Source organism: Pecten maximus, chromosome 10 (genome assembly GCF_902652985.1).
Source record: "Pecten maximus chromosome 10, xPecMax1.1, whole genome shotgun sequence".
NCBI lineage: Eukaryota > Metazoa > Mollusca > Bivalvia > Pectinida > Pectinidae > Pecten > Pecten maximus.
In genome coordinates this window covers 6719762-6743436 of record NC_047024.1, presented here as the reverse complement: position 1 = coordinate 6743436, position 23675 = coordinate 6719762, and the positions used below count along the sequence as shown (strand labels likewise).

The 23675-nt window shown below is 37.2% G+C and overlaps 1 protein-coding gene across 2 annotated transcripts; it reads right to left on the bottom strand.

Moving 5' to 3' along the window:
- Positions 1-1759: 1759 nt before the first annotated feature.
- On the bottom strand, positions 1760-22767 carry LOC117335988 (cytochrome P450 3A11-like). Of its 2 annotated transcripts, none has more exons than XM_033896294.1 (14): positions 22327-22767; positions 17455-17551; positions 17055-17107; positions 14980-15076; positions 13908-14024; positions 12067-12161; positions 11003-11154; positions 9957-10081; positions 7556-7661; positions 6062-6219; positions 5153-5241; positions 4562-4699; positions 3051-3214; positions 1760-2879 (listed from the first exon to the last, which is right to left on the bottom strand). In XM_033896294.1, exons 1-13 carry the CDS (start codon positions 22395-22397, stop codon positions 3058-3060), a joined length of 1455 nt encoding a protein of 484 aa, XP_033752185.1. In that variant the 5' UTR covers positions 22398-22767; the 3' UTR covers positions 1760-2879; positions 3051-3057. The 2 variants fall into 2 exon arrangements, with proteins under 2 accessions (XP_033752185.1, XP_033752184.1); XM_033896293.1 differs by lacking the exon at positions 22327-22767 and adding an exon at positions 19121-19424.
- Between the last annotated feature and the right edge of the window lie 908 nt (positions 22768-23675).

The window sequence follows — 23675 nt, the reverse complement described above, 5'->3', positions numbered from 1 at the left end:
TGCATTACTGGTATTTGGAATAATTATTTACATTGAAAGCATTATCACTTTGATAATCATTAAGAAGATGTGCATTCAACTGCTGGCTATTAAACAATGAGAATGGATTTTTTATTTCCCTTTATTTAAGTGCAACATACTGGTTATCGGTTTTAACCGTGTTTATAACAAGTTTACCAGTGTGCTCTATGGAATAAAACCTTCAACTATAGCAGATGTAAATTCCTTTTTTGTTCGACAACTGGAGTCAATTTAATGTCAGTTCTATAGAAATGGCGATATTTAAATTTGTTGTCTGTCAAGTGTGATCTTGGTTTTCGGGTTAAATGTTTTGTTGGGTTGTTTTAATTGAGATAAGACATTCGTGATTGTATTAACGTTTGCTTTGCATGCGAGTGTTGGTGTACGAAATCTTGTTTACAAACCTCTTAACAAATCAACGTGATCAACGCGCATAACCTGAACAGTTCTGTTTATAAATATAACCAACCAAATAGTATTCCAACTAGGAATCAATCCATACAACTTTTGCTAATACATTAACAAATCAATCGCTCATAAACCATGGAAATACGAGGGATGATTGGTATGTTGTGAGCCTAGTATTGAAGGAGGTACTCAAGGATGCTCATTTTAAGTCCTACTATTGTACTGACTATATAGGGCCGTGTATCCAAAAACTGGTCACATTTGGTTAGTTTATATCGAAGAGGTAGCACTCTAAAGTAAACAAGACAAGCGGCTTTTACAAAATGGACGAAATTGGTGAAAGAGCAGTGATCCAGTATTTGCATAAAACAGGTTTAACACCTCAGAATATCCATAACGATATGGTAGTAACCCTAGGGAAAAAGGCCCCTTCATATGCTACTGTGAAAAGGTGGATGGCGGAACTTAAGCGCGGCCGACAGAGCATTGAGGCTGACCCCCGTCCTGGAAGGCCTGTCAATGTTGCAACCCCAGAAATGGGCAATAAAGTTAATGATATTGTAATGACTGACGAACGAGTCACAGATAGATATAGTTAGTAGAGTTGGCATTCCACAGGAAAGAGTAAATTCCAGTCTGACCGAGGATCTTGCAATGAGAAAGATTTCGGCCCGATGGGTATCAAGACTTCTGACAGCTGATCAGAAGCACACCAGACGCCAATTTTCTTCAGAGATTTTCACTATGGATGAAAAATAGGTCCATCATTTTACCCCCAAAGGCCAAACAACAGTCGAAACAATGGAAGCATCCTGGGAGTGTTCCTTGGAAGATTATGGCCTCGGTTTTCTTGGATGCAGATGATAATCAAATCATTGCACATACCATGCTTAATTTCTGAGGCAGTTACGGGGACATATTAAACCTAAGCGCCGCGAAAGCTCACTAAAGATGTGTTGATTGCCATTCACGATTGTTGCTTTAAATTGATTGAGCATCCGCCTTATTCACCTGATCTCCCTCCATCAGACTTTCATTATTGCCAAAACTGTAAACAGCTATTTTAGGTACCCACTTTCAGTCCGATGATGTCATACATGCAGTGGATGACATTCTGAACAGCCAAGAAAAAGAGTTCCATAAAAGTGTCATTGAAGCCCTTAAACACCGCTGGTAAAAAGGTGGATAAATAATAAAATGTGTCCGGCAAAATTCAAATACTACGCGCTATTTTAATCTAGGTCAATCCAAATAGACAGTATTCCCCGAATTTCGGACATGGTATTAAGGAACAATAACGGAGATCAACAAATTAAATACATAAACATCATCATATAAGATGTGGTGTATTTTAAGACAATTTGATACAAAGAACAATCATAATTAGTATCGAAACAAGTGTGTAGCTAAAGACAGTTCGGTTGTGAAATCACAGCGTCCAGTTCATGTCCAAATCACCGACCATTCCAGCATGCGTTGTTCAAACAAAACAGTTCGGTTGCTTTATCAAATACATATTTTCAGGTTACCAAGGTAACGCTGACACATCAAGGGTTACCAACGTAACGCCGATTAACCCGTGTCGTAGTTCATTCCTGTCCCTGTTCTTTTTCATTAAAAACAGCAAGTCTCTATTACTTCGACTAGCTTCCATTGGTTCTTGATTGGAAAGCAAAGACTTTTCATTACGTTACCGGTTATAATATCTGTTATGCAAACACTTTCTTCTTGACAACATTGAACAATTCCAAACAGTCTAATTATTTCGCCATTACAGACGAATAACTTTAATCTCATTTAAAGAGGCCACAGCCTTTAAGCATGTGTAGTTGGTATGTATATACATAGATATTTGAGTTATGTAGGATTTTTACGCTACTCTCATATTTGATTTTTGGTGATTGTTGATTAATTACGGTGAGACTAGGATGTCATGCCATGCACGGTTTCTGTATTTTGATTTAAAAATTGAATGAAATACCATAATCATTGATGACCTTCAATCGTAGTGATACATGTAATCACTATATTATGCTCATTGAAACAAAATCACGCAAAAACAATTGCCATCGTATGTTTTTCATTCCATAATCTTAAATAAATATTATTTGGAACGCACAACGATAAATTTGCCACTCATTTTACTGTCCTTTCTTTTTTGGTATTGCCTGTTAATTACGGCTAATTTATTTAGTATGAAGCATTAAACAGGGTTTAGAAGGAGTATACGACAATAATCCGTACAAACAGTTCTCTACATAAATGTACATGTACCTACAATATAAACTTGATAGGAAAATAGACTTGTATCAATGACAGTTACACGAAATGTATGTAGACGTGATTTCACCAATAGACAAAAACAATTGCACGGCTCATTCAATTTCTTCCAATTTCAACCATAGATGTGTTGGCTTTAATATCTCCTCATCCTCCATTTTGGGCGGAATCTGAAGGAAAGACGTTACAAAATTTAGCATAATAGTAGTAATATTGAATATCATATGTCCAAGCTTTCTTAATTAAACAGTACAATTTTACAATACGGGACGAATAAACTTAGTGTGGCAATGGTCAATATTGACAGATATTATTATAATTATCACAAATTAATTACTCACGTCAGTTTTACTGCCGACACAAAACCGGAAACTTGCGTACGACATAGGCAGTTGCCATTTTAGCTTCTATTAACGCCAGTCTCATTCCAATACAGTTACGGGGACCGTGTCCAAACGGTATGTAGTCTAGCGAGTCGGTTTTGGCCTTCTCAGTTGGAGAAAATCTGAAAACAAAATAGAATATTCAACATTGCCTGATTAAAATTACACAACTTAGTGCCAGGTAACTGCAGACAAATAAAATCGAAGCTATCATTATAATATTTAGGTATATGGAGTGCTATCTCCAACTTCATCCTTCATTATTGTACTAAAACGGTCAATAGACACCGAACCTCTCTGAGCATCCAGCTCTATACTTTTTCGGGTAGTGAGTCAGAATTAAGCTGCTTTGTGTGTTTGGATTAAAACATCGAGCGAATGATGAGTTCAGTAATCTTTCCTTTAGGCATACTAATGAGAAGTCATAGCATAAATGGAACCAAAGTAATGGAAGGACAGAAATTAAGAATAGATAAATAAATAAATTTAAATAAATAAATAGATAAAGTATAAGCATAGCTTCACAAAAAAAAAATCATCAACTGCCTGTGAGGTACAAATTAGGTAAAACATATATGTTCATGTATACTTTGAAGGTGATTGTTGGTAGGGTATACATCAGTAGCTGGAGTTTGCGAAACAAGGCTTCACAGAATTAAGAAAATAATGTCAAAGAGTATTATACTGCATAAAGCTGCTCTTTGTAAAATGGACACAGTTGGAAGTATTTTAAATTCATTTCTCAATCTAACATCTCTGTATATACATACAGTGGGGCATATTCTAAATTTTCAATCTATCTTTAAATTGATACAGCGGTAAATATTAGCTTTAATCTTATTTAAAGAGGCCACAACCTTTAAGCATGTGTAGTTGGTATGTATATACATAGATATTTGAGTTATGTAGGATTTTTACGCTACTCTCATATTTGATTTTTGGTGATTGTTGATTAATTACGTTGAGACTAGGATGTCATGCCATGCACGGTTTCTGTATTTTGATTTAAAAATTGAATGAAATACCATAATCATTTATCTTTAAATTGCTACAGCGGTAAATATTTTAAATCAATTTCCCAATCTATCATCTGTGTAAATGGATACAGTGAGAAACAAGTTCTAAATCTATCATCTGTGATCATTCGAAAATAGTATTAATAATGATAAAGGGAATATACTAATGTGTGCATCAGTATCATTTCATAATTACGTTACTGTAACTATATTCTTCTAGTATTATATTGGAAATCATGCAAAACGTACAGGTTTGAGTTTAACGGTAAAAGGTCTTCTGTTCCATCAACAACACTGAGGTCATAAAAGGACCAGTATAAAACGATAACAAATATCAAGGTAAAACATCCAGTGGCTACACAGTAAAGACTTTAAAGCCGAAGTTTCCGGAAGTGGATCTAATTTCAATAGTGTTGTATCTTAAACACTCTATATATATGGACAAACAATTACCTTTCCGGGTTAAAGACATCTGGTTTTTCCCATACTTCCGGATCATGATGCATTGCATACACTGGTACAGATATGGCCATTCCGGCTGGTATTGTGATGTCCTTGACCTTTGTAGTCTTTACACACACTCTTTCAATTCTACAACAATCAGTATTTAAATGCATTTTACGACAAGCATTTAAGAAAATTGGCAAACAGTTTTTATGCAATTGAAAACCAGTTTTCATCTTTAACCGAATTATTTTGTTCATGTTACATGTACATGGTTGATAATTTCTGAGTGTAAAATATGAAATGTTTAAGATACACTAAACTTATGCACAGCAATATTGAAGGCAGCTTGATAGACACTCAGTCAATGCCATCCACCGAATGATCAGTAACACATATATCATTACCCAAAAAGCTTCTTACAAGTAAGAGATGGAACAAAATCTAATAAACTAGTAAACGCAGCAGCAAATCAAACGTACACACAAATCACAGTGGTCATTTTACTCATCACGAAAAAATATTTAATTAGTTTTGTTTTAAAGTCTAACATTTAAGTGTCAAGTTTAAAGATATCGTCTCGAAATAAACGAAAATTACCTCATGGCTGGGGGGTACATCCGTAGGGTCTCGCTTATACACATATCAAGGTACTCTAGTTTCTGAACATTCTCGTAGTCGACCATGTCCTTCAATGTACGATAAATAGCAATTCAGATTATGGGTCATCTCAACAGGTAATTCAGTGATATTTTACAAGCCTATAAATCATTACAATGGTCAATTCAACCAAAATATCTTGACCAATCGTTAGTGTGTATAGCGGCTAACAATGTGTCTGCTGTTTACATATAATTTGCTAAGTTGCTTGTAAATTTCGGCAAACCAAGTGAGGAATGAATGTTTCAGGGGAACACAGCTTAAGCCTATCAGACATGTTGCACAAAAACTACAATACCGTTATGCTCACAGGTGTCTACAGGGGGCATTTGACTTTATATATGTATCAACACTGATTCTATTTTGACAACTGCAAAAGGTGGTTGTAAATGATATGACACAAATACTCTAAAACCTTGCAAAAAAGACGCAGCTTATTGTCTTTCACAGTAAGCAAATTCAGACTTATATTTAAGGAAATACTTATTCTCTAATGACGTATTCAGTTATCAAAAATAGTAAACGATCCACTGAAGCTTATTTTCTGATTTCAAAAGATAAAATACAATAAATACAAAACACATCTTGTCTATGAAGTATCAATTACTTATATACAGACCGTTAAGGTGTCATTTAGGTAATAACTGTGTATATACGAATATACAATCAAATCCGCTTCTATTGCACGCGTTTAGGACACTTTAAAGCATAACAGCATGGCTATTTTTCAGGTTTGATTCTTTCAGAACTATAATCATTCGCTTCCGCATCTTACCACAACGTTACTCTAAAAATGAAATTTCCAGCATATACAGCAAATTATTTGTTTTCTTAACATCAAGGACCTACGTCTCCGATCTTTTCCTTGATTTCCTGACGTAACCTTTCCTGACAATCGGGATTCATTGCCAGGTTGAACGCATTCATTGTCAGAGTTATTGACGTGGTCTCGTACCCCGCAGCGAAGAATATTTCAGCGTTTCCCAGGATCCCTTCGAATGATATACCTGAGATATAAGAATTCAATATCAAAATAGCAAACGCTTAAACGTGAGGCGTTGTCTGTCTGTTTAGTGCACTGTCATTCACACGTGAGGCGTTATCTGTCTGTTTAGTGCACTATCATTTACACGTGAGGCATTATCTGTCTGTTTAGTGTACTGGCATTTACACGTGAGGCATTATCCGTCTGTTTAGTGCACTGTCATTCACACGTGAGGCGTTATCTGTCTGTTTATTGTACTGGCATTTACACGTGAGGCGTTATCTGTCTGTTTAGTGCACTATCATTTACACGTGAGGCATCTGTCTGTTTAGTGCACTGTCATTTACACATGAGGCGTTATCTGTCTGTTTAGTGCACTGTCATTTACACATGAGGCGTTATCTGTCTGTTTAGTGTACTTTCATTAACACGAGGCGTTATCTGTCTGTTCAGTGTACTGGCATTTACACGTGAGGCGTTATCTGTCTGTTCAGTGTACTGTCATTTACACGTGAAGCGTTATCTGTCTGTTCAGTGTACTGGCATTTACAAGTGAGGCGTTATCTGTCTGTTTAGTGCACTGTCATTTACACGTGAGGCGTTATCTGTCGGTTTAGTATACTGTTATTTACACGTGAAGCGTTTTCTGTCTGTTTAGTGCACTGTCATTTACACATGAGGCGTTATCTGTCTGTTTAGTGCACTGTCATTTACACATGAGGCGTTATCTGTCTGTTTAATGCACTGTCATTTACACGCGAGGCGTTATCTGTCGGTTTAGTATACTGTCATTTACACATGATGCGTTATCTGTCTGTTTAGTGTACTTTCATAAACACGAGGCGTTATCTGTCTGTTCAGTGAAATGGCATTTACACGTGAGGCGTTATCTGTCTGTTTAGTGTACTGTTATTTACACGTGAAGCGTTTTCTGTCTGTTTAGTGCACTGTCATTTACACATGAGGCGTTATCTGTCTGTTTAGTGCACTGTCATTTACACATGAGGCGTTATCTGTCTGTTTAGTGCACTGTCATTTACACATGAGGCGTTATCTGTCGGTTTAGTATACTGTCATTTACACATGATGCGTTATCTGTCTGTTTAGTGTACTTTCATTAACACGAGGCGTTATCTGTCTGTTCAGTGTACTGGTATTTACAGGTGAGGTGTTATCTGTGTGTTAAGTGTACTGGTATTTACAGGTGAGGCGTTATCTGTCTGTTTAGTTCGCTGTCATTCACACGTGAGGCGTTATCTGTGTGTTTAGTGTACTGGCATTTACACGTGTCTATTTAATGTACATGTACTGACGTGTACACGTGAGGCGTTTACTGTCATATCCATAGGATGCCTTACCTTTCTGGCCAGAGACTTTGTGATCTGTGGAATCGTTACTTTTATCCGAGTCCTCTTTACCTTCCTGAGAATCTATCATCAATTGGAGGAAATCAGCGCGACCTGTCTGTAAGATAAAAACATATATCCTGGAATTATTAATGAACAGTCATGCTACATTAATTAAAGTATAGAATTAAATGATACATCCTATCACTGTGTACTTAATACGTATCTCATGACGTAACCAGACCCATTGACTGACTCATTACAGGCATTTGAAATACTTATACCATATCATCTAATAATTAAGCCGAATCAGCTAACACTTAGACATCTTCCTCTAGTAATTTTACATCATTATCTGATACTGATACCATATCATGTTGTACTTATACCACATCATCTTATACCAAATCATCTTATACAACATCCTCTTATATGACATCATCTTATACTACATCATCTGCTACCACATCTTCTTATACTACATCATCTCATACTACATCATCTCATACTACATCATCTTATACCACATCATCTTATACTACATCATCTGCTACCACATCATCTTATACCACATCATCTTATACTTCATCATCTGATACTACATCATCCAAAACATAAACCACATTATTAGATACTTTATATCACATCATCTTATACTTATACCGCATCATCTAGTACTTATGCCACATCCTCCCAGTACTTATACCACATCCTCTAGTACTTATACCACATCCTCTAGTACTTATACCACATCCTCTAGTACTTATACCGCAACCTCTAGTACTTATACCACATCCTCTAGTACTTATACCACATCCTCTAGTACTTATACCACATCCTCTAGTACCTATACCACATCATCAAGTACTTATACCACATCCTCTAGTACTTATACCACATCCTCTAGTACTTATGCCACATCCTCTAGTACTTATGCCACATCCTCTAACACTATATCACATCATCAAGTACTTATACCACATCCTCTAGTACTTATACCACATCCTCTAGTACTTATGCCACATCCTCTAGTACTTATACCACATCCTCTAGTACTTATACCACATCCTCTAGTACTTATGCCACATCCTCTAACACTATACCGCATCATCTAGTACTTATACCGCATCATCTAGTACTTATACCGCATCATCAAGTACTTATACCACATCCTCTAGTACTTATACCAGATCCTCTAGTACTTATGCCACATCCTCTAGTACTTATGCCACATCCTCTAGTACTTATGCCACATCCTCTAACACTATACCGCATCATCTAGTACTTATACCACATCATCTAGTACTTATACCACATCATCTAGTACTTATACCACATCCTCTAGTACTTATGCCACATCCTCTAACACTGATATTGCATTATCTAATACTAACATCACATAATCCATCTTATACTGTATTAATTAAACTTATACCGCATCATCTTATATTTATACCGCATCATATATTACTTATTCCACATAATCAAATACTTATTCTACATCATCTAATACTTACACCGCATTATCTAGTACTTATACTACGTTATCTAACACTATACCGCATTATCAAAATACTTATACCGCATCATATAACACTATACCGCATCATCTAATATTTATATCGCATCATCTATTACTTATTGCACATCATCTAATACTTATATCAGATCCTCTTGTACTTATACTACACCCTCTAATACTAATACCACGTCCTCAAGTACTTATAACGCAGCATCTAATACTTTAATATACCGCATCCTCTGTTACTTATACCGCTTTATCTAATATCAATACCTTACCATCAAAATACTTATACCACACCATTTAATACTAATAACACATCCTCTAGTGCTTATACCGCATCATCTTGAACTGATACCACTTCATCTAGTACTTACGTTTGAGATTCAGGTCGATACAAAAATGAACATTAAAACCCTCATGACGCCTTTATATCACCCATATCGTATATCACAAAAATTCGCTTCAATTCGTTTCATCACAGAATAAAATAAAACCATGATGTTGAATACTGGTGCAAACATATTAGCAGGAAGAAACTGGTTCAGCATCCGACAACCGAGAAACGACGTTCATAATTTGCATGTCATGCGTTCGGCATTAACAGACATAAAAGGAATGCTACATTCATTTTAATCATGGTTGTCGTGTGTCAAGTGATACTACATTCATGCAAATTAAACGTCGAAGGCCGAATATTAATTCAGAAACCTTCACACAGCTTTTAACAATATCTCATGTTCGCAAGTGTTATAATGATGATATTGATGTGTGCAATGTTACATCCTGAATGTTAACCAAAACATCCAAAAATACGTTCGAGGATTTAGAGGGACCAGGGAATAATTAGAAACCATTGTGACATTCAGCAATAATGAGGATAACTGATACCTCCTTGTTCTGTCTCCGTTCCTCTAGAAGCTGTATAGTCAGTTTGCGGAAGTAAGCCATGCTGTCTTTCGGGAAAATACTTGCGCCTAATTTCAGCAATAACGGCTTCAATGCTGGAAAAAGTACTGAAAGGCGAAAACACATTATATTTATATCCATTTGTAGCAGTTGACGTGTTAAAACATAATGCATTAGGTGAAGACCAAACTGGCTATCTTGGATTTTGGACCGACCCAACAATTACAAGACATGGTCAGGTTAAAAATAGGTGTTGTAGAGGGAGATCTGTTGGAGAATCATATTATAAAATGGCTGACATGGCTGCCGTGTCGAAGTTGTTAAAGGCCGTATTTTATAACATCCCCAACCATTTCCAGTTCAGAAACCCTGAAGAATAAGTTTAAAATGTGACTTTTAACATGGCGGCTATGGCTGCCACTTTTGATTTCGGACAAACCCGAAAAATACCAACACTTAGTCAGGACAATTTCAGAATCATTTAAGAAAAATAAGAGCTGAATCCCACTGATGGAACACAAGAAGAAAAGGTTTAAAATAGGTGTTGTAAAGGCAAACCAAAATGCTACAAAATGGTCGCCGTGGCCACCGTGAGTAGTTTTTACCAGGCTGGAAAATAGCAACGCTTTGTTTGCTCCCCTTTCTTAACATGTTGAACTGAAGAAGTTTAAAATGTGCTTTAAAAGATGACGGCTAAGGCGACAAACTTAGATTTCAGAATGATACAAAAATAACAAGACATAGTCAGGACCATCTGAGGATTCATTGAGGTAAGTGTGAGCTGCATTCCACTGGTGGAACTCGAAAGTCTACGGACGGGCGGACGGCGATGGCGGACGACGAACCCCAAAGCACGATGGTTATAGCCTTTGGGTCAGAGAACCTTAATAGTACCAGGTGAAAACCTACGTTTAACTATAGTTTTTTCGTGGCCGAGAACAAAAGATACCTGAATAAATACGTTACTGATAAAAAGATAGAGTAGTTAATTCATGTTTGTTCTTGTGAAATAAAATGTCGAAACTTACAAATAAGGATAATCCATGGCGAAGAAATAGTACTGGACTCAAACATATTTTTGGCGTGAGCTACAAATTTATCATCCGGGTTACTCTGGGAGTCCACGTGAATGCCAAACGCTGTTGAACTGATTACGTCCATGGAGAAACCTCCAAACAATCTATGAGAAGAAAGGATGAACAACTAGTTACAATATCTAGCTTACGACTAATTGCCCACATAATGAATATCGCTTCGAAGTGGTGAAAAAATTACAGAACTTTTCAGCTTAAGTATTATGTGAGAAATAGGACGACCAACTTAGATTAGCGATAGGAAGAAATAAAATATTAAGCATAGTAGTGAAGCTGAAGAGGAATGACATGCTTTGTGGAAATGTGATTTATATAGACAGAAATCAATTACTGGATGGCAGTCATTATCATATAATATGGATGTTAATCTCATCGAAACGACTGATTTAGTGATTAGGTTATAATTAGAACATCTTACATATAATCATAAATAACATGTTATCTTCACTAATTATCTTATAATTCAAATATCGTATCATTAAACTATCTGATCACTAAACCACCTCATCACTAAACCACCTCATCACTTAATTATCTCACAACCAAACACCTTATCCGATCACTTAAACATCTTATCAGATAACTGAAAAATCTCGTCACTCAAAAATACCTTGCTATTTAAAATCATATTCTTAAACAACATAACAACTTATCACTCAAACATATATTATTACTCAGATAAAAAAAATGCATTTTATCGATAAAAACATGCTGTCACACAAAAACATCTGATTACTCAAAAATCTTTTCTCTAAAAAAAAAAATAAAAAAGAGAAAGCAGAACAAATTCTAATCTAGTAAGTAAATCAATATAACACCGTAGATCAGAAATGATGGAAACAGTTAAACACTATGGGAAATATGCACATCATTTAAAACTTAAATTTTATCAATTGAAAATATCTATTGATTCATTAAAACATTCATGTATGACTATCCAATTAAATATTCAGATGAAATTAAAAGTTAAGATATGAGAAGCACATCACTAAGCAAACCTTCTCAATTCTACTTGGCCTTCGTCCCCACGTTTCATGGAGTCCCGAAATGAATTGACCAGTGTGTCACACGCTTCCTGGACTAATGGTATCATCTATATTTAAAAACAAAAAACAAAAAAGCTTTGTCACCAGATATTTACATCAGTATTTTTAATTAAAATGAATATCCAAAATAAACTCTAAGAACGATGCATCATTGTCTATATATTACCTACATGTACATTACCTTACGTTATGCACCTCTGATAACGTTGTGTTAAGGTCTAAATATCATCTATCTTACGTTATGTATATCTGAGAACGTTGTATTAATGTGTATATATCACCTACCTTGTGTAAGGTATATCTGATAACGTTGTATTAGTGTGTATCTCTGAGAACGTTGTATTAATGTCTATATATCACCTACCTTGTGTTAGGTATCTCTGAGAACGTTGTATTAATGTCTATATATCACCTACCTTGTGTAAGGTATCTCTGATAACGTTGTATTAATGTCTATATATCACCTACCTTGTGTTAGGTATCTCTGATAACGTTGTATTAATGTCTATATATCACCTACCTTGTGTTAGGTATCTCTGAGAACGTTGTATTAATGTCTATATATCACCTACCTTGTGTAAGGTATCTCTGAGAACGTTGTATTAATGTGTATCTCTGAGAACGTTGTATTAATGTCTATATATCATCTATCTTACGTTAGGTATCTCTGAGAACGTTGTATTAATGTGTATATATTACCTAGCTTGTGTAAGGTATCTCTGAGAACGTTGTATTAATGTCTATATATCACCTACCTTGTGTAAGGTATCTCTGAGAACGTTGTATTAATGTCTATATATCACCTACCTTGTGTAAGGTATATCTGAGAACGTTGTATTAATGTCTATATATTACCTACAATATGTTATGTATCTCTGAGAACGTTGTATTAATGTCTATATATCACCTACCTTGTGTAAGGTATATCTGAGAACGTTGTATTAATGTCTATATACCACCTACCTTGTGTAAGGTATATCTGAGAACGTTGTATTAATGTGTATATATGACCTACCTTGTGTAAGGTATCTCTGAGAACGTTGTATTAATGTGTATATATGACCTACCTTGTGTATGGTATCTCTGAGAAGGTTGTATTGATGTCTATATATCACCTACCTTGTGTAAGGTATATCTGAGAACGTTGTATCAATGTCTATATATCACCTACCTTGTGTAAGGTATCTCTGAGAACGTTGTATTAATATCTATATATCACCTACCTTGTGTAAGGTATCTCTGAGAACGTTGTATTAATGTCTATATATCACCTACCTTGTGTAAGGTATCTCTGAGAACGTTGTATTAATATCTATATATCACCTACCTTGTGTAAGGTATCTCTGAGAACGTTGTATTAATGTCTATATATCACCTACCTTGTGTAAGGTATCTCTGAGAACGTTGTATTGATGTCTATATATCACCTACCTTGTGTAAGGTATCTCTGAGAACGTTGTATTAATGTCTATATATCACCTACCTTGTGTAAGGTATCTCTGAGAACGTTGTATTGATGTCTATATATCACCTACCTTGTGTAAGGTATATCTGAGAACGTTGTATTAATGTCTATATATCACCTACCTTGTGTAAGGTATCTCTGAGAACGTTGTATTAATGTCTATATATCACCTACCTTGTGTAAGGTATCTCTGAGAACGTTGTATTAATGTCTTTATATCACCAACCTTGTGAAAGGTATCTGAGAACGTCGTATTAATGTCTATATATCACCTACCTTACGTTATGTATCTCTTGGAACGTTGTATTGATGTCTATATATCACCTACCTTGCGTAATTTTCCAGATGAAAATGTTGGAGTGATTATGCTTCTATCATGTTTCCATTGCTCCCCTTTGGTATTCACAAGGCTATGTTCAATATCTCCATTGAAGTCTTTTATTACCTAAAATATTTACAATACAATGCAGTACAGTACAGCCACAGGACGGCTCCAGAGTACAGTCCACAGGTGTATAATATATTACATTTTCAAACTAAGGAAACCTTTGATTGGATTTTATATAATTTTGCCACTTCTAATAATGTCTCTGTTAACATCTACCACCAGATTTTAATTTCCTTGGAGCAGTAAGTTTAAATCAATGACAACCTCCAGATTAAAATTTTGTAAAGAAAAAAGGGTACGCGTGAGTATAACATAATGAGGACGGATGGAAACGAGATTTCCGACATTAATGACATTTTCACAGGTATTTCCACAAGAACACTATAGAAAGGTCATAAATTATCGAACTAGTACAATCGTACCTCAACTTAATTTAGTATGCAAAACATTAAATTTTATCTCCTCAAAACTGTAGTAAGGTGTATTGTGGTGATATACTGGATGTGAAATAGCGGATTTAAAAATAGATAGAAATTGGGAACTTGCTTTTAAGTTTAAACCGATCCAAAAAGTAAAGTTAATGGTAAAAAGGAAGATCGAGTTCTGTTAAGTGTATAATTTGGAAGCGTCAAATCATTTTTGTTTCTTAATGGAAGAAGTTGGTGAGTGATACTGTTTTTCATTTTACTGAATAGCAATCGTAGTTTACTCTCCTTTTCTTCTTTCTGATAATTTTATATGGAGCAGTGCTATTCACATATGATGGAAGACAAGGGTGGGACATTATAGATATAAGTGTTGTATTTAGTTTGCTTTGGTCATATTTAACACATTATGGTCTAACATGGCTGTGTAAACTGTAAGACTAACGTAATGTTTAGCGCTAATACTGTAGTGATGTTAAACAAAGGAAATACTATGATTGTAATACAACTTCAAAATATCAATGGAACATTTTGACACGTCGAGAGAATTTATCTAATTGGGTTCATAAGAAGACAAGCATACATACCAATCTATCTGGGAAGTTATTAAACTGTTTTACCAGGATTTCTTTCAACATTTCCTTGTCAGCTACCACAAGATTCGTAGCAATCATATCGTAAAGACTACAAAACGAAAAATCGGGTTATTGAGTATAGCAATGCTAAAACAATTGATATATGTACTAAAGGTCATATTGCATAATAGATTAAAAATCAGAAATATCATTTCTTTAGCTTCTTGGTTCATAAATGAATTAACTAGAATAGTCCCCTGTCCAATATCAAAATCTATGTCACGGTAGGATTCAAAATAAAAACATTACACACAAACTATAGCCTATCGCTGTAGTCAGTTCGTTCTCGATCTACATCTATATTATGGCCTGTAAACTTACATACTCTTGGTTATCAACAATGCAATTGACATAATGTCATAACTTATAAAACTGTCACAGTAAACATTGCATATAACGTCACTGTACCCAATTACATAATATAATTCAATATAAAAGTATGCATATAAATAAAATATATTAAAACCTATTTGTTATTCTACTATGAAACAGACCACTAATATATACATGTATACATGTGTTATCTGGTTTGATAAGTGGTGCAAGGACCCTTAATGAATAGTGTGAGTGTGTGAGTGCGCGAGTGTGTGATAGGGTGAGTGTGTGAGTGCGCGAGTGTGTGAGTGTGTGATATGGTGAGTTGGTGAGTGCGTGATTGTGTGAGTGGGTGAGTGTGTTAGTGGGTGAGTGCGGGAGTGGGTGATATGGTGAGTTGGTGAGTGTGTGATTGTGTGAGTGGGTGAGTGTGTTAGTGGGTGAGTGCGGGAGTGGGTGATATGGTGAGTTGGTGAGTGTGTGATTGTGTGAGTGGGTGAGTGTGTTAGTGGGTGAGTGCGTGAGTGGGTGATATGGTGAGTGCGTGAGTGCGTGATTGGGCGAGTTGGTTAGTGCGTTACTGGGTGAGTGGTTGAGTGTATGAGTGTGTGAGTGTGTGATTGCGTGAGTGTTTGAGTATGCAAGTGCGTGATTGACACATGGCTATGATTGTATACATGTAATACAACAGAAAATTTCGGCAATATACAACTGTACCATTTTTTGTCATTAAATTGTGATTATGTCTTTATCTTTTCTCTGTCTGAAAGTAATTGACATTTTTGTCATTTAGCAATTTCGAGGTCAAAGTAAAATTGGCTATGTAAAGTTGTAAATCTATTTGTGGATTTATTTATTAAATCTATCAAATTAATCTTATTTTAGCTCCTCGTAGCTAGTTTAGTTTGTTTTGTTTACCGTCATATTAACAGCTAGGGTCATTTAAGGACGTGAATGGTTTATGAGGTGGAGAAAACCGGAGTAGCCGGAGAAAACCACCGGCATACGGTCAGTACCAGGCAACTGCCCAACGTGGGTTTCGAACTCGCAACCCAGAGGCGGCGGGCTGATGATAAAGTGTCCGTCATTTGACTTGGAAGACATCGAGGCAAACCCCGCACCATAGCTACAGGGTGAGGGTTCACTGGGTCTTGAATGTTTAAGAATGTTATGTATGAGTAATGGTATTTATATAACTATTAGTAGTAAGAAATAATTAATATGGTCTGGTAAAGATAACAGACTATGCCATATGTTCAGGTTTTAGGTAGAAGATCTATATATCAATAAATATCCCTGTACAAAGTACAGTTTAGAGTTATACAGTAAACTAAAATTTGTTAATAATAGTTATTCCCCTTTTATTATGTTATTTATGTTGATTTATATGATGTAAATTTTTGTTAATAATTCTTTTAACGATTGATAAACTATGAAAGAACACATCCGGACGCTTCATTCGACCTATTTTACGTTAGGCTAAATCAAAATTGACAAATGATAAAAAGAAATCCTCTACTTGTGTGATATGAAGACTATAACTATACAATGTATTTGTACAGTTGTATAGGGCCTATGTAAATTTAAAGTTTTAATTATGGGAAGATCAATTTTGGAATAAACTTATGGAATACTTAATACAAATCCCTGTATTTTGATTTTATGCAACGAATGGAGTTTTGTCCAGAGACAGAAACAAAAGTTTCACATACCCAAAAACTTTGCCATACTTTTGAATCGCTTCCAGGTCAAAGGCACGCAAACCCTAAATAAAAAGAAGACAAAAGGATAATTTACAAAGGAAAACAATGTGTCGACAGCATTCCTAAGTAATACTTAATTATTGTATGATCCTGACATGGACATAAAAGGCAGGAAACAGTTATTTTAAACAATCATGTTCCAGAAAATATTATCAATATAGAATGTGATGAGACACAGAAATAATAACGCGGAACAATTTAAGAAGAAATAATCAATATCATATGTATACTGTATTTGTAAATATAAAAACGCAGGAAAAGACCACATGTTGTCGTCTCGAAACACTCCAATACTTCAGGCATTCAGTAACATTAGGAACAAATACCAAATCTATAAGGATTTTCTCACCTGCCTCATCATGGACACCACGTTGCCTACGATAGGTAGAGGTGTGGGTCCCGGTATCCCCATTCTCCTGAACGTCAGGAAGTCACGACTCATCATACTATAACATAATATAAGACACTGTAGCCCGTAACTGACATTAGAGGATCAGTTTACACCGGCTACAAGACCAGCAGTCAGTTTGTACCGGCTACAAGACCAGCGGTCAGTCTACATCGGCTATAAGACCAACGGTCAGGTTACATCCGCTATAAGATCAGCGGTCAGTTTACACCGGCTATAAGACCAGCGGTCAGTTTACACCGGCTATAAGACCAACGGTCAGTTTACACCGGCTATAAGACCAGCGGTAGGTTTACACCGGCTGTAATACCAGCGGTCAGTTTACACCGGCTATAAGACCAGCGGTCAGTTTACACCGGCTATAAGACCAGTGGTCAGTTTACACCGGCTACAAGACCAGCGGTCAGTTTACACCGGCTATAAGACCAGCGGTCAGTTTACAACGGCTACAAGACCAGCGGTCAGTTTACACCGGCTATAAGACCAGCGGTCAGTTTACACGAGCTATGAGACTAGCGGACTACTTCATAGATCAGTTTACACCGGTTATGCGACCAGCGGACTACATATTCAGTTTACACTGTCCATGGGACCAGCGAACTTCTTTCAAGATCAGTTTACATCATGTGATATTATATCATACTCACAAAGATATTAATACTCGATGATCATCGATCGTCAGTTGGCCAAGAATAACATTATAATCATTGTGAGGATAATAACCGGACAACAGTAGTAGAATAAAAAAAAACATGTCCTGGATCAGAGTCACCTGGTCCATTCCCCTACATAATTCGTACCAAGGTACCACCTCCCTGACACCTCTCTAGTGGTACCCCCACCCCTCCCCCACCCCTCCCCCACTCCACCCCATCCCCTCCCCTGCGCACCTTACTTATCTACTACTAACAATGATAGAAATCCATACGACATATTCTCTTTCACTTTTCGAAATCGACATTTTTATTTGATTTTGCCCTCGTAATTTCTATTTTTGATATAAAAACGGTTTCGTTTAAATGTAGGTATTCTCTGTTATTGTCCTGTTAAAATCAATAAGGAGCGAGTAAATTTACCAAACAATGCAGACAACCATAACTCGACTGGGACTTCCCAGAGCTCTTGCTGGACAGTCTCACCCAGACCGGGCCTTGATCTAGGTATTTAACTGTAGATGGACAGTCTCACCCAGACCAGGCCTTGATCTAGGTATTTAACTGTAGATGGACAGTCTCACCCAGACCGGGCCTTGATCTAGGTATTTAACTGTAGATGGACGGTCTACCTCAATCCTGGCCTTGACCTGGGATTGACTAGGGACTCATCCAACACACAGTCATAAACATTTACGGGTATACGGAGACTAAAACATAACGCGATATGTTCACAATAACACATTTACATTTAAGATACAATAGCACAGGGTGTTATCAGCACGAACCATTCATAGCTATTATATAATTAAAACAGGTTCTATAGACTTGTGTCTCAGTAATAGAGACATAACATGATCAGTGATCTAAAATTGAATTTCACGTCTGCAGCTTTTACTGTAACATGTGCCAGAATTTTGATTATATCGTTTTGTACACGATGGCATACTTACAATGTGTAAAATAGACAGGCGGTCAGCAGTAGTATTACCCAAACAGGGATGTTAAAACCGAAGACGTCCATGTTGTCGGAGTATACGTCTACTTAGCTCGTCAAAGTCCCGAATGGTTCTCCTGTAGTCGTACGAGTATTTATATGCATTCAGACAAAACACACAGCGAACGACCTGAATGTTAAACTTCAGTCCGAGTGGTTTTCCTGTTGTCGTACGAGTATCTAACGACCTGAATGTTAAACTTCTACCCCGAGTTGTTCAGTATTCAAACAAGCATTGTGAACGCGCTAGATACTAACCTACTCTCCACACGGGTGTATTGGAAGACAGCCAACTCTAACGTGATCCAATATTCTCGGATTGATTTACGCTGGTAGTAAACATTGGATGGTGCAGTATGGGTACAGCCTGTGTAACGACATATGTCTCTGACCCGATCAGTATGTTATGAGCCAATGACACTTTTCTAATATCTAATTACCTTGACTATTAAATCATACCACACCTACAGTGGTAAAGTGTGTCAAACAAAGCAGCATTTTATTGATTTTTGTCCTGTGGTATACGGATGATATACTTCTCTACGTGTTTTTTTAGTTTTTTGTTTTTGTTTTTTGTTTAACGTCCTATTAACAGCCAGGGTCATTTAAGGACGTGCCAGGTTTTGGAGGTGGAGGAAAGCCGGAGTACCCGGAGAAATACCACTGGCCTACAATCAGTACCTTTATTTATAATTTTAATCATATTTTAGAATTTAACATGTTTGAATGTTGAGATCTTTTATGGTTTATGGAGAACGCTGACGGTCATTGGCATACATATCAAACTCGGCTGCTACGTTTCTTTGAAAAATCTTATTAATACTTAACCTAAACGACGCCACCGTCTCAATAGATTAACAAATTTAAAAGTGGATGTGATTATCAGTTTTAAGATACAATTCCCACCAATGATACTTATTTCTTTACACCGGCTATAAGACCAGCGGTCAGTTTACACCGGCTGAAAGACCAGCGGTCAGGTTACATCCGCTATAAGACCAGCGGTCAGTTTACACAGTCTATAAGACCAACGGTCAGTTTACACCGGCTATACGACCAACGATCAGTTTACATCGGCTTTAAGACCAGCGGTCAGTTTACACCGGCTATAAGACCAGCGGTCAGGTTACATCCGCTATTAGACCAGCGGTCAGTTTACACCAGCTATAATACCAGCAGTCAGTTTACACCGGCCACAGGACCAGCGGTCAGTTTACACCAGCTATAAGATCAGCGGTCAGTCTACATCGGCTATAAGACCAGTGGTGAGGTTACATCCGCTATAAGACCAGCGGTAAGTCTACATCGGCTACAATACCAGCGGTCAGGCTACTTCCGCTATAAGACCAGCGGTCAGTTTACACCGGCTATAAGACCAAGGGTCAGTCTACATCGGCTATAAGACCAGCGGTCAGGTTGCATCCGTTTTAAGACCAACAGTCAGTTGACACCAGCTATAAGACCAGCGGTAGGTTTACACCGGCTGTAATACCAGCGGTCAGTTTACACCGGCTACAAGACCAGCGGTCAATTTACACGAGCTATGAGACCAGCGGTCAATTTACACGAGCTATGAGACTAGCGGACTACTTCTCCTGAACGTCAGGAAGTCACGGCTCATCATACTATAACATAATATAATACGCTATAGTCCATAACTGCCATAAGATGATCAGTTTACCCCGGCTACAAGACAAGCGGTCAGTTTACACCAGCTATAAGACTAGCGGTCAGTCTACATCTTCTATTAGACCAGCGGTCAGGTTACATCCGCTATCAGACCAGAGGTCAGTCTACATCGGCCATAAGACCAGCGGTCAGGCTACTTCCGCTATAAGACCAGCGGTCACTTTACACCGGCTATAATACCAGCAGTCAGTTTACACCGGCCATAACAACAGCAGTCAGTATACACCGGCAATAAGACCAGCGGTCAGGTTACATCCGCTATCAGACCAGCGGTCAGTCTACATCGGCTATAAGACCAGGAGTCAGTTTACACCGGCTGTAGGACCAGCGGTCAGTTTATACCGGCTACAAGACCAGCGGTCAGTTTACACAGGCTATAGGACCAGCGGTCAGTTTACACGAGCTATGAGACTAGCGGACTACTTCATAGGTCAGTTTACACCGGCTATAAGACCAGCGGCCAGTTTACACCGGCTATGAGACTAGCGGACTACTTCATAGATCAGTTTACACCGGTTATGCGACCAGCGGACTATATTTTCATTTTACACTGTCCATCGGACCAGCGAACTTCTTTCAATATTAGTTTAAATCATGTGATATTATATCATACTCACAAAGATATTAATACATCGATCGTCAGGTGGCCAGCATACATAAGAATAACATTATAATCATTGTGAGGATAATAACCGGATAACAGTAGTAGAATAAAAGTACTAAGTTAACATCTCCCTGGCACCTCTCTAGTGGTACCCCCACCCCTCCCCATCCCCTTCCCCATCCCATCCCCTCCCCTGAGCCCCTTACTTATCTACTACTAACAATGATAGAAATCCATACGACACATTCTCTTTCACCTTTCGAAATCGACATTGTTATTTGATTTTGCCCTCGTAATTTCTATTTTTGATATAAAAACGGTTTCGTTTAAATGTACGTATTCACTGTTATTGTCCGGTTAAAATCGATAAGGAGCGACTAAATTTACCAAAAAATGCAGACAACCATAACTCGACTGGGACTTCCAAGAGCTGTTGCTGGACAGTCTCACCCAGACCGGGCCTTGATCTATGTGATCTAACTCTGCATGGACGGTCTACCCCAGACCGGGCCTTGATCTAGGTATTTAACTGTAGATGAACGGTCTACCTCAATCCTGGCCTTGACCTGGGATTGACTAGGGACTCATCCAACACACAGTCATAAACATTTACGGATATACGGAGACTAAAACATAATGCGATATGTTCACAATAACACATTTACATTTAAGATACAATAGCACAGGGTGTTATCAGCACGAGCCATTCACAGTTATTATATAATTAAAACAGGTTCTATAGACTTGTGTCTCAGTAATAGAGACATAACATGATCAGTGATTTAAAATTGAATTTCACGTCTGCAGCTTTTACTGTAACACGTGCCAGAATTTTGATAATATCGTCTTGTACACGATGTCATACTTACAATGTGTAAAATAGACAGGCGGTCAGCAGAAGTATTACCCAAACAGGGATGTTAAAACCGAAGACGTCCATCGTGTCGGAGTATACGTCTTCTTAGCTCGTCAAAGTCCCGAATGGTTCTCCTGTTGTCGTACGAGTATTTATATGCATTCAGACAAAACACACAGCACAGCGAACGACCTAAATGTTAAACTTCAGTCCGAGTGGTTTTCCTGTTGTCGTACGAGTATCTAACGACCTGAATGTTAAACTTCTATCCCGAGTTGTTCAGTATTCAATTCAGCATTGTGAACGCGCTAGATACTAACCTACTCTCCACACGGGTGTGTTGGAAGACAGCCAACTCTAACGTGATCCAATATTCTCGGATTGATTTACGCTGGTAGTAAACATTGGACGGTGTGGGTACAGCCTGTGTAACTGTTAAGGACCAGTAAATCATGCTAGGGTTAGACAGCAGTACAGGTGCCCGTCATGATATTAGTGACATCATCATTCGGGGATATAATCGTCCCGTGACCGTAGCTGTCGAGGGGGCGTAACCATTTCCTATACCCGATCAGTATATTATGAGCCAATGACACTTTTCTAATATCTAATTACCTTGGCTATTAAATCATACCACACCTACAGTGGTAAAGTGTGTCAAACAAAGCAGCATTTTATTGATTTTTGTCCTGCGGTATACGGATGATATACTTCTCTACGTGGTTTGTTTTGGTTTGTTTTTGTTTAACGTCCTATTAACAGCCAGGGTCATTTAAGGACGTGCCATGTTTTGGAGGTGGAGGAAAGCCGGAGTACCCGGAAAATACCACTGGCCTACGATCAGTACCTTTATTTATATCTTTTTTATCTTATTATTAGAAATTAACATGTTTGAATGTTAAGAGCTTTTATGGTTTATGGAGAACGCTGCCGGTCATTGGCATACATATCAAACGCGGCTGCTACGTTTCTTTGAAAAATCTTATTAATACTTAAACGACGCCACCCTCTCAATATATTAACAAATTTAAAAGTGGATGTGATTATCATTTTTAAGATACAATTCCCACAAATGATACTTTCTTTGTAATCACCTACATGTGTAAAACGAAATCTCCGAGGTCAGTTTGCTAAAAATGGTTCCGTGATAGACAGTTCCTTAAAGGAACCGTTTTTCTCGAATGCTATCAATAAAAAAGGTTTTCCTTGCAAGAAGGATGCGCCCAAGTGTTTTAAAAGAAGACGGGTTTTGTGCATTGTACACGGGGAATGTAATGGATAAGTCACATTAACTAGTTAATTCCTTGTGAAATATTATTGTTACAGATTTGCAAAGGCAATATATTCTGAATTAGTATCAAT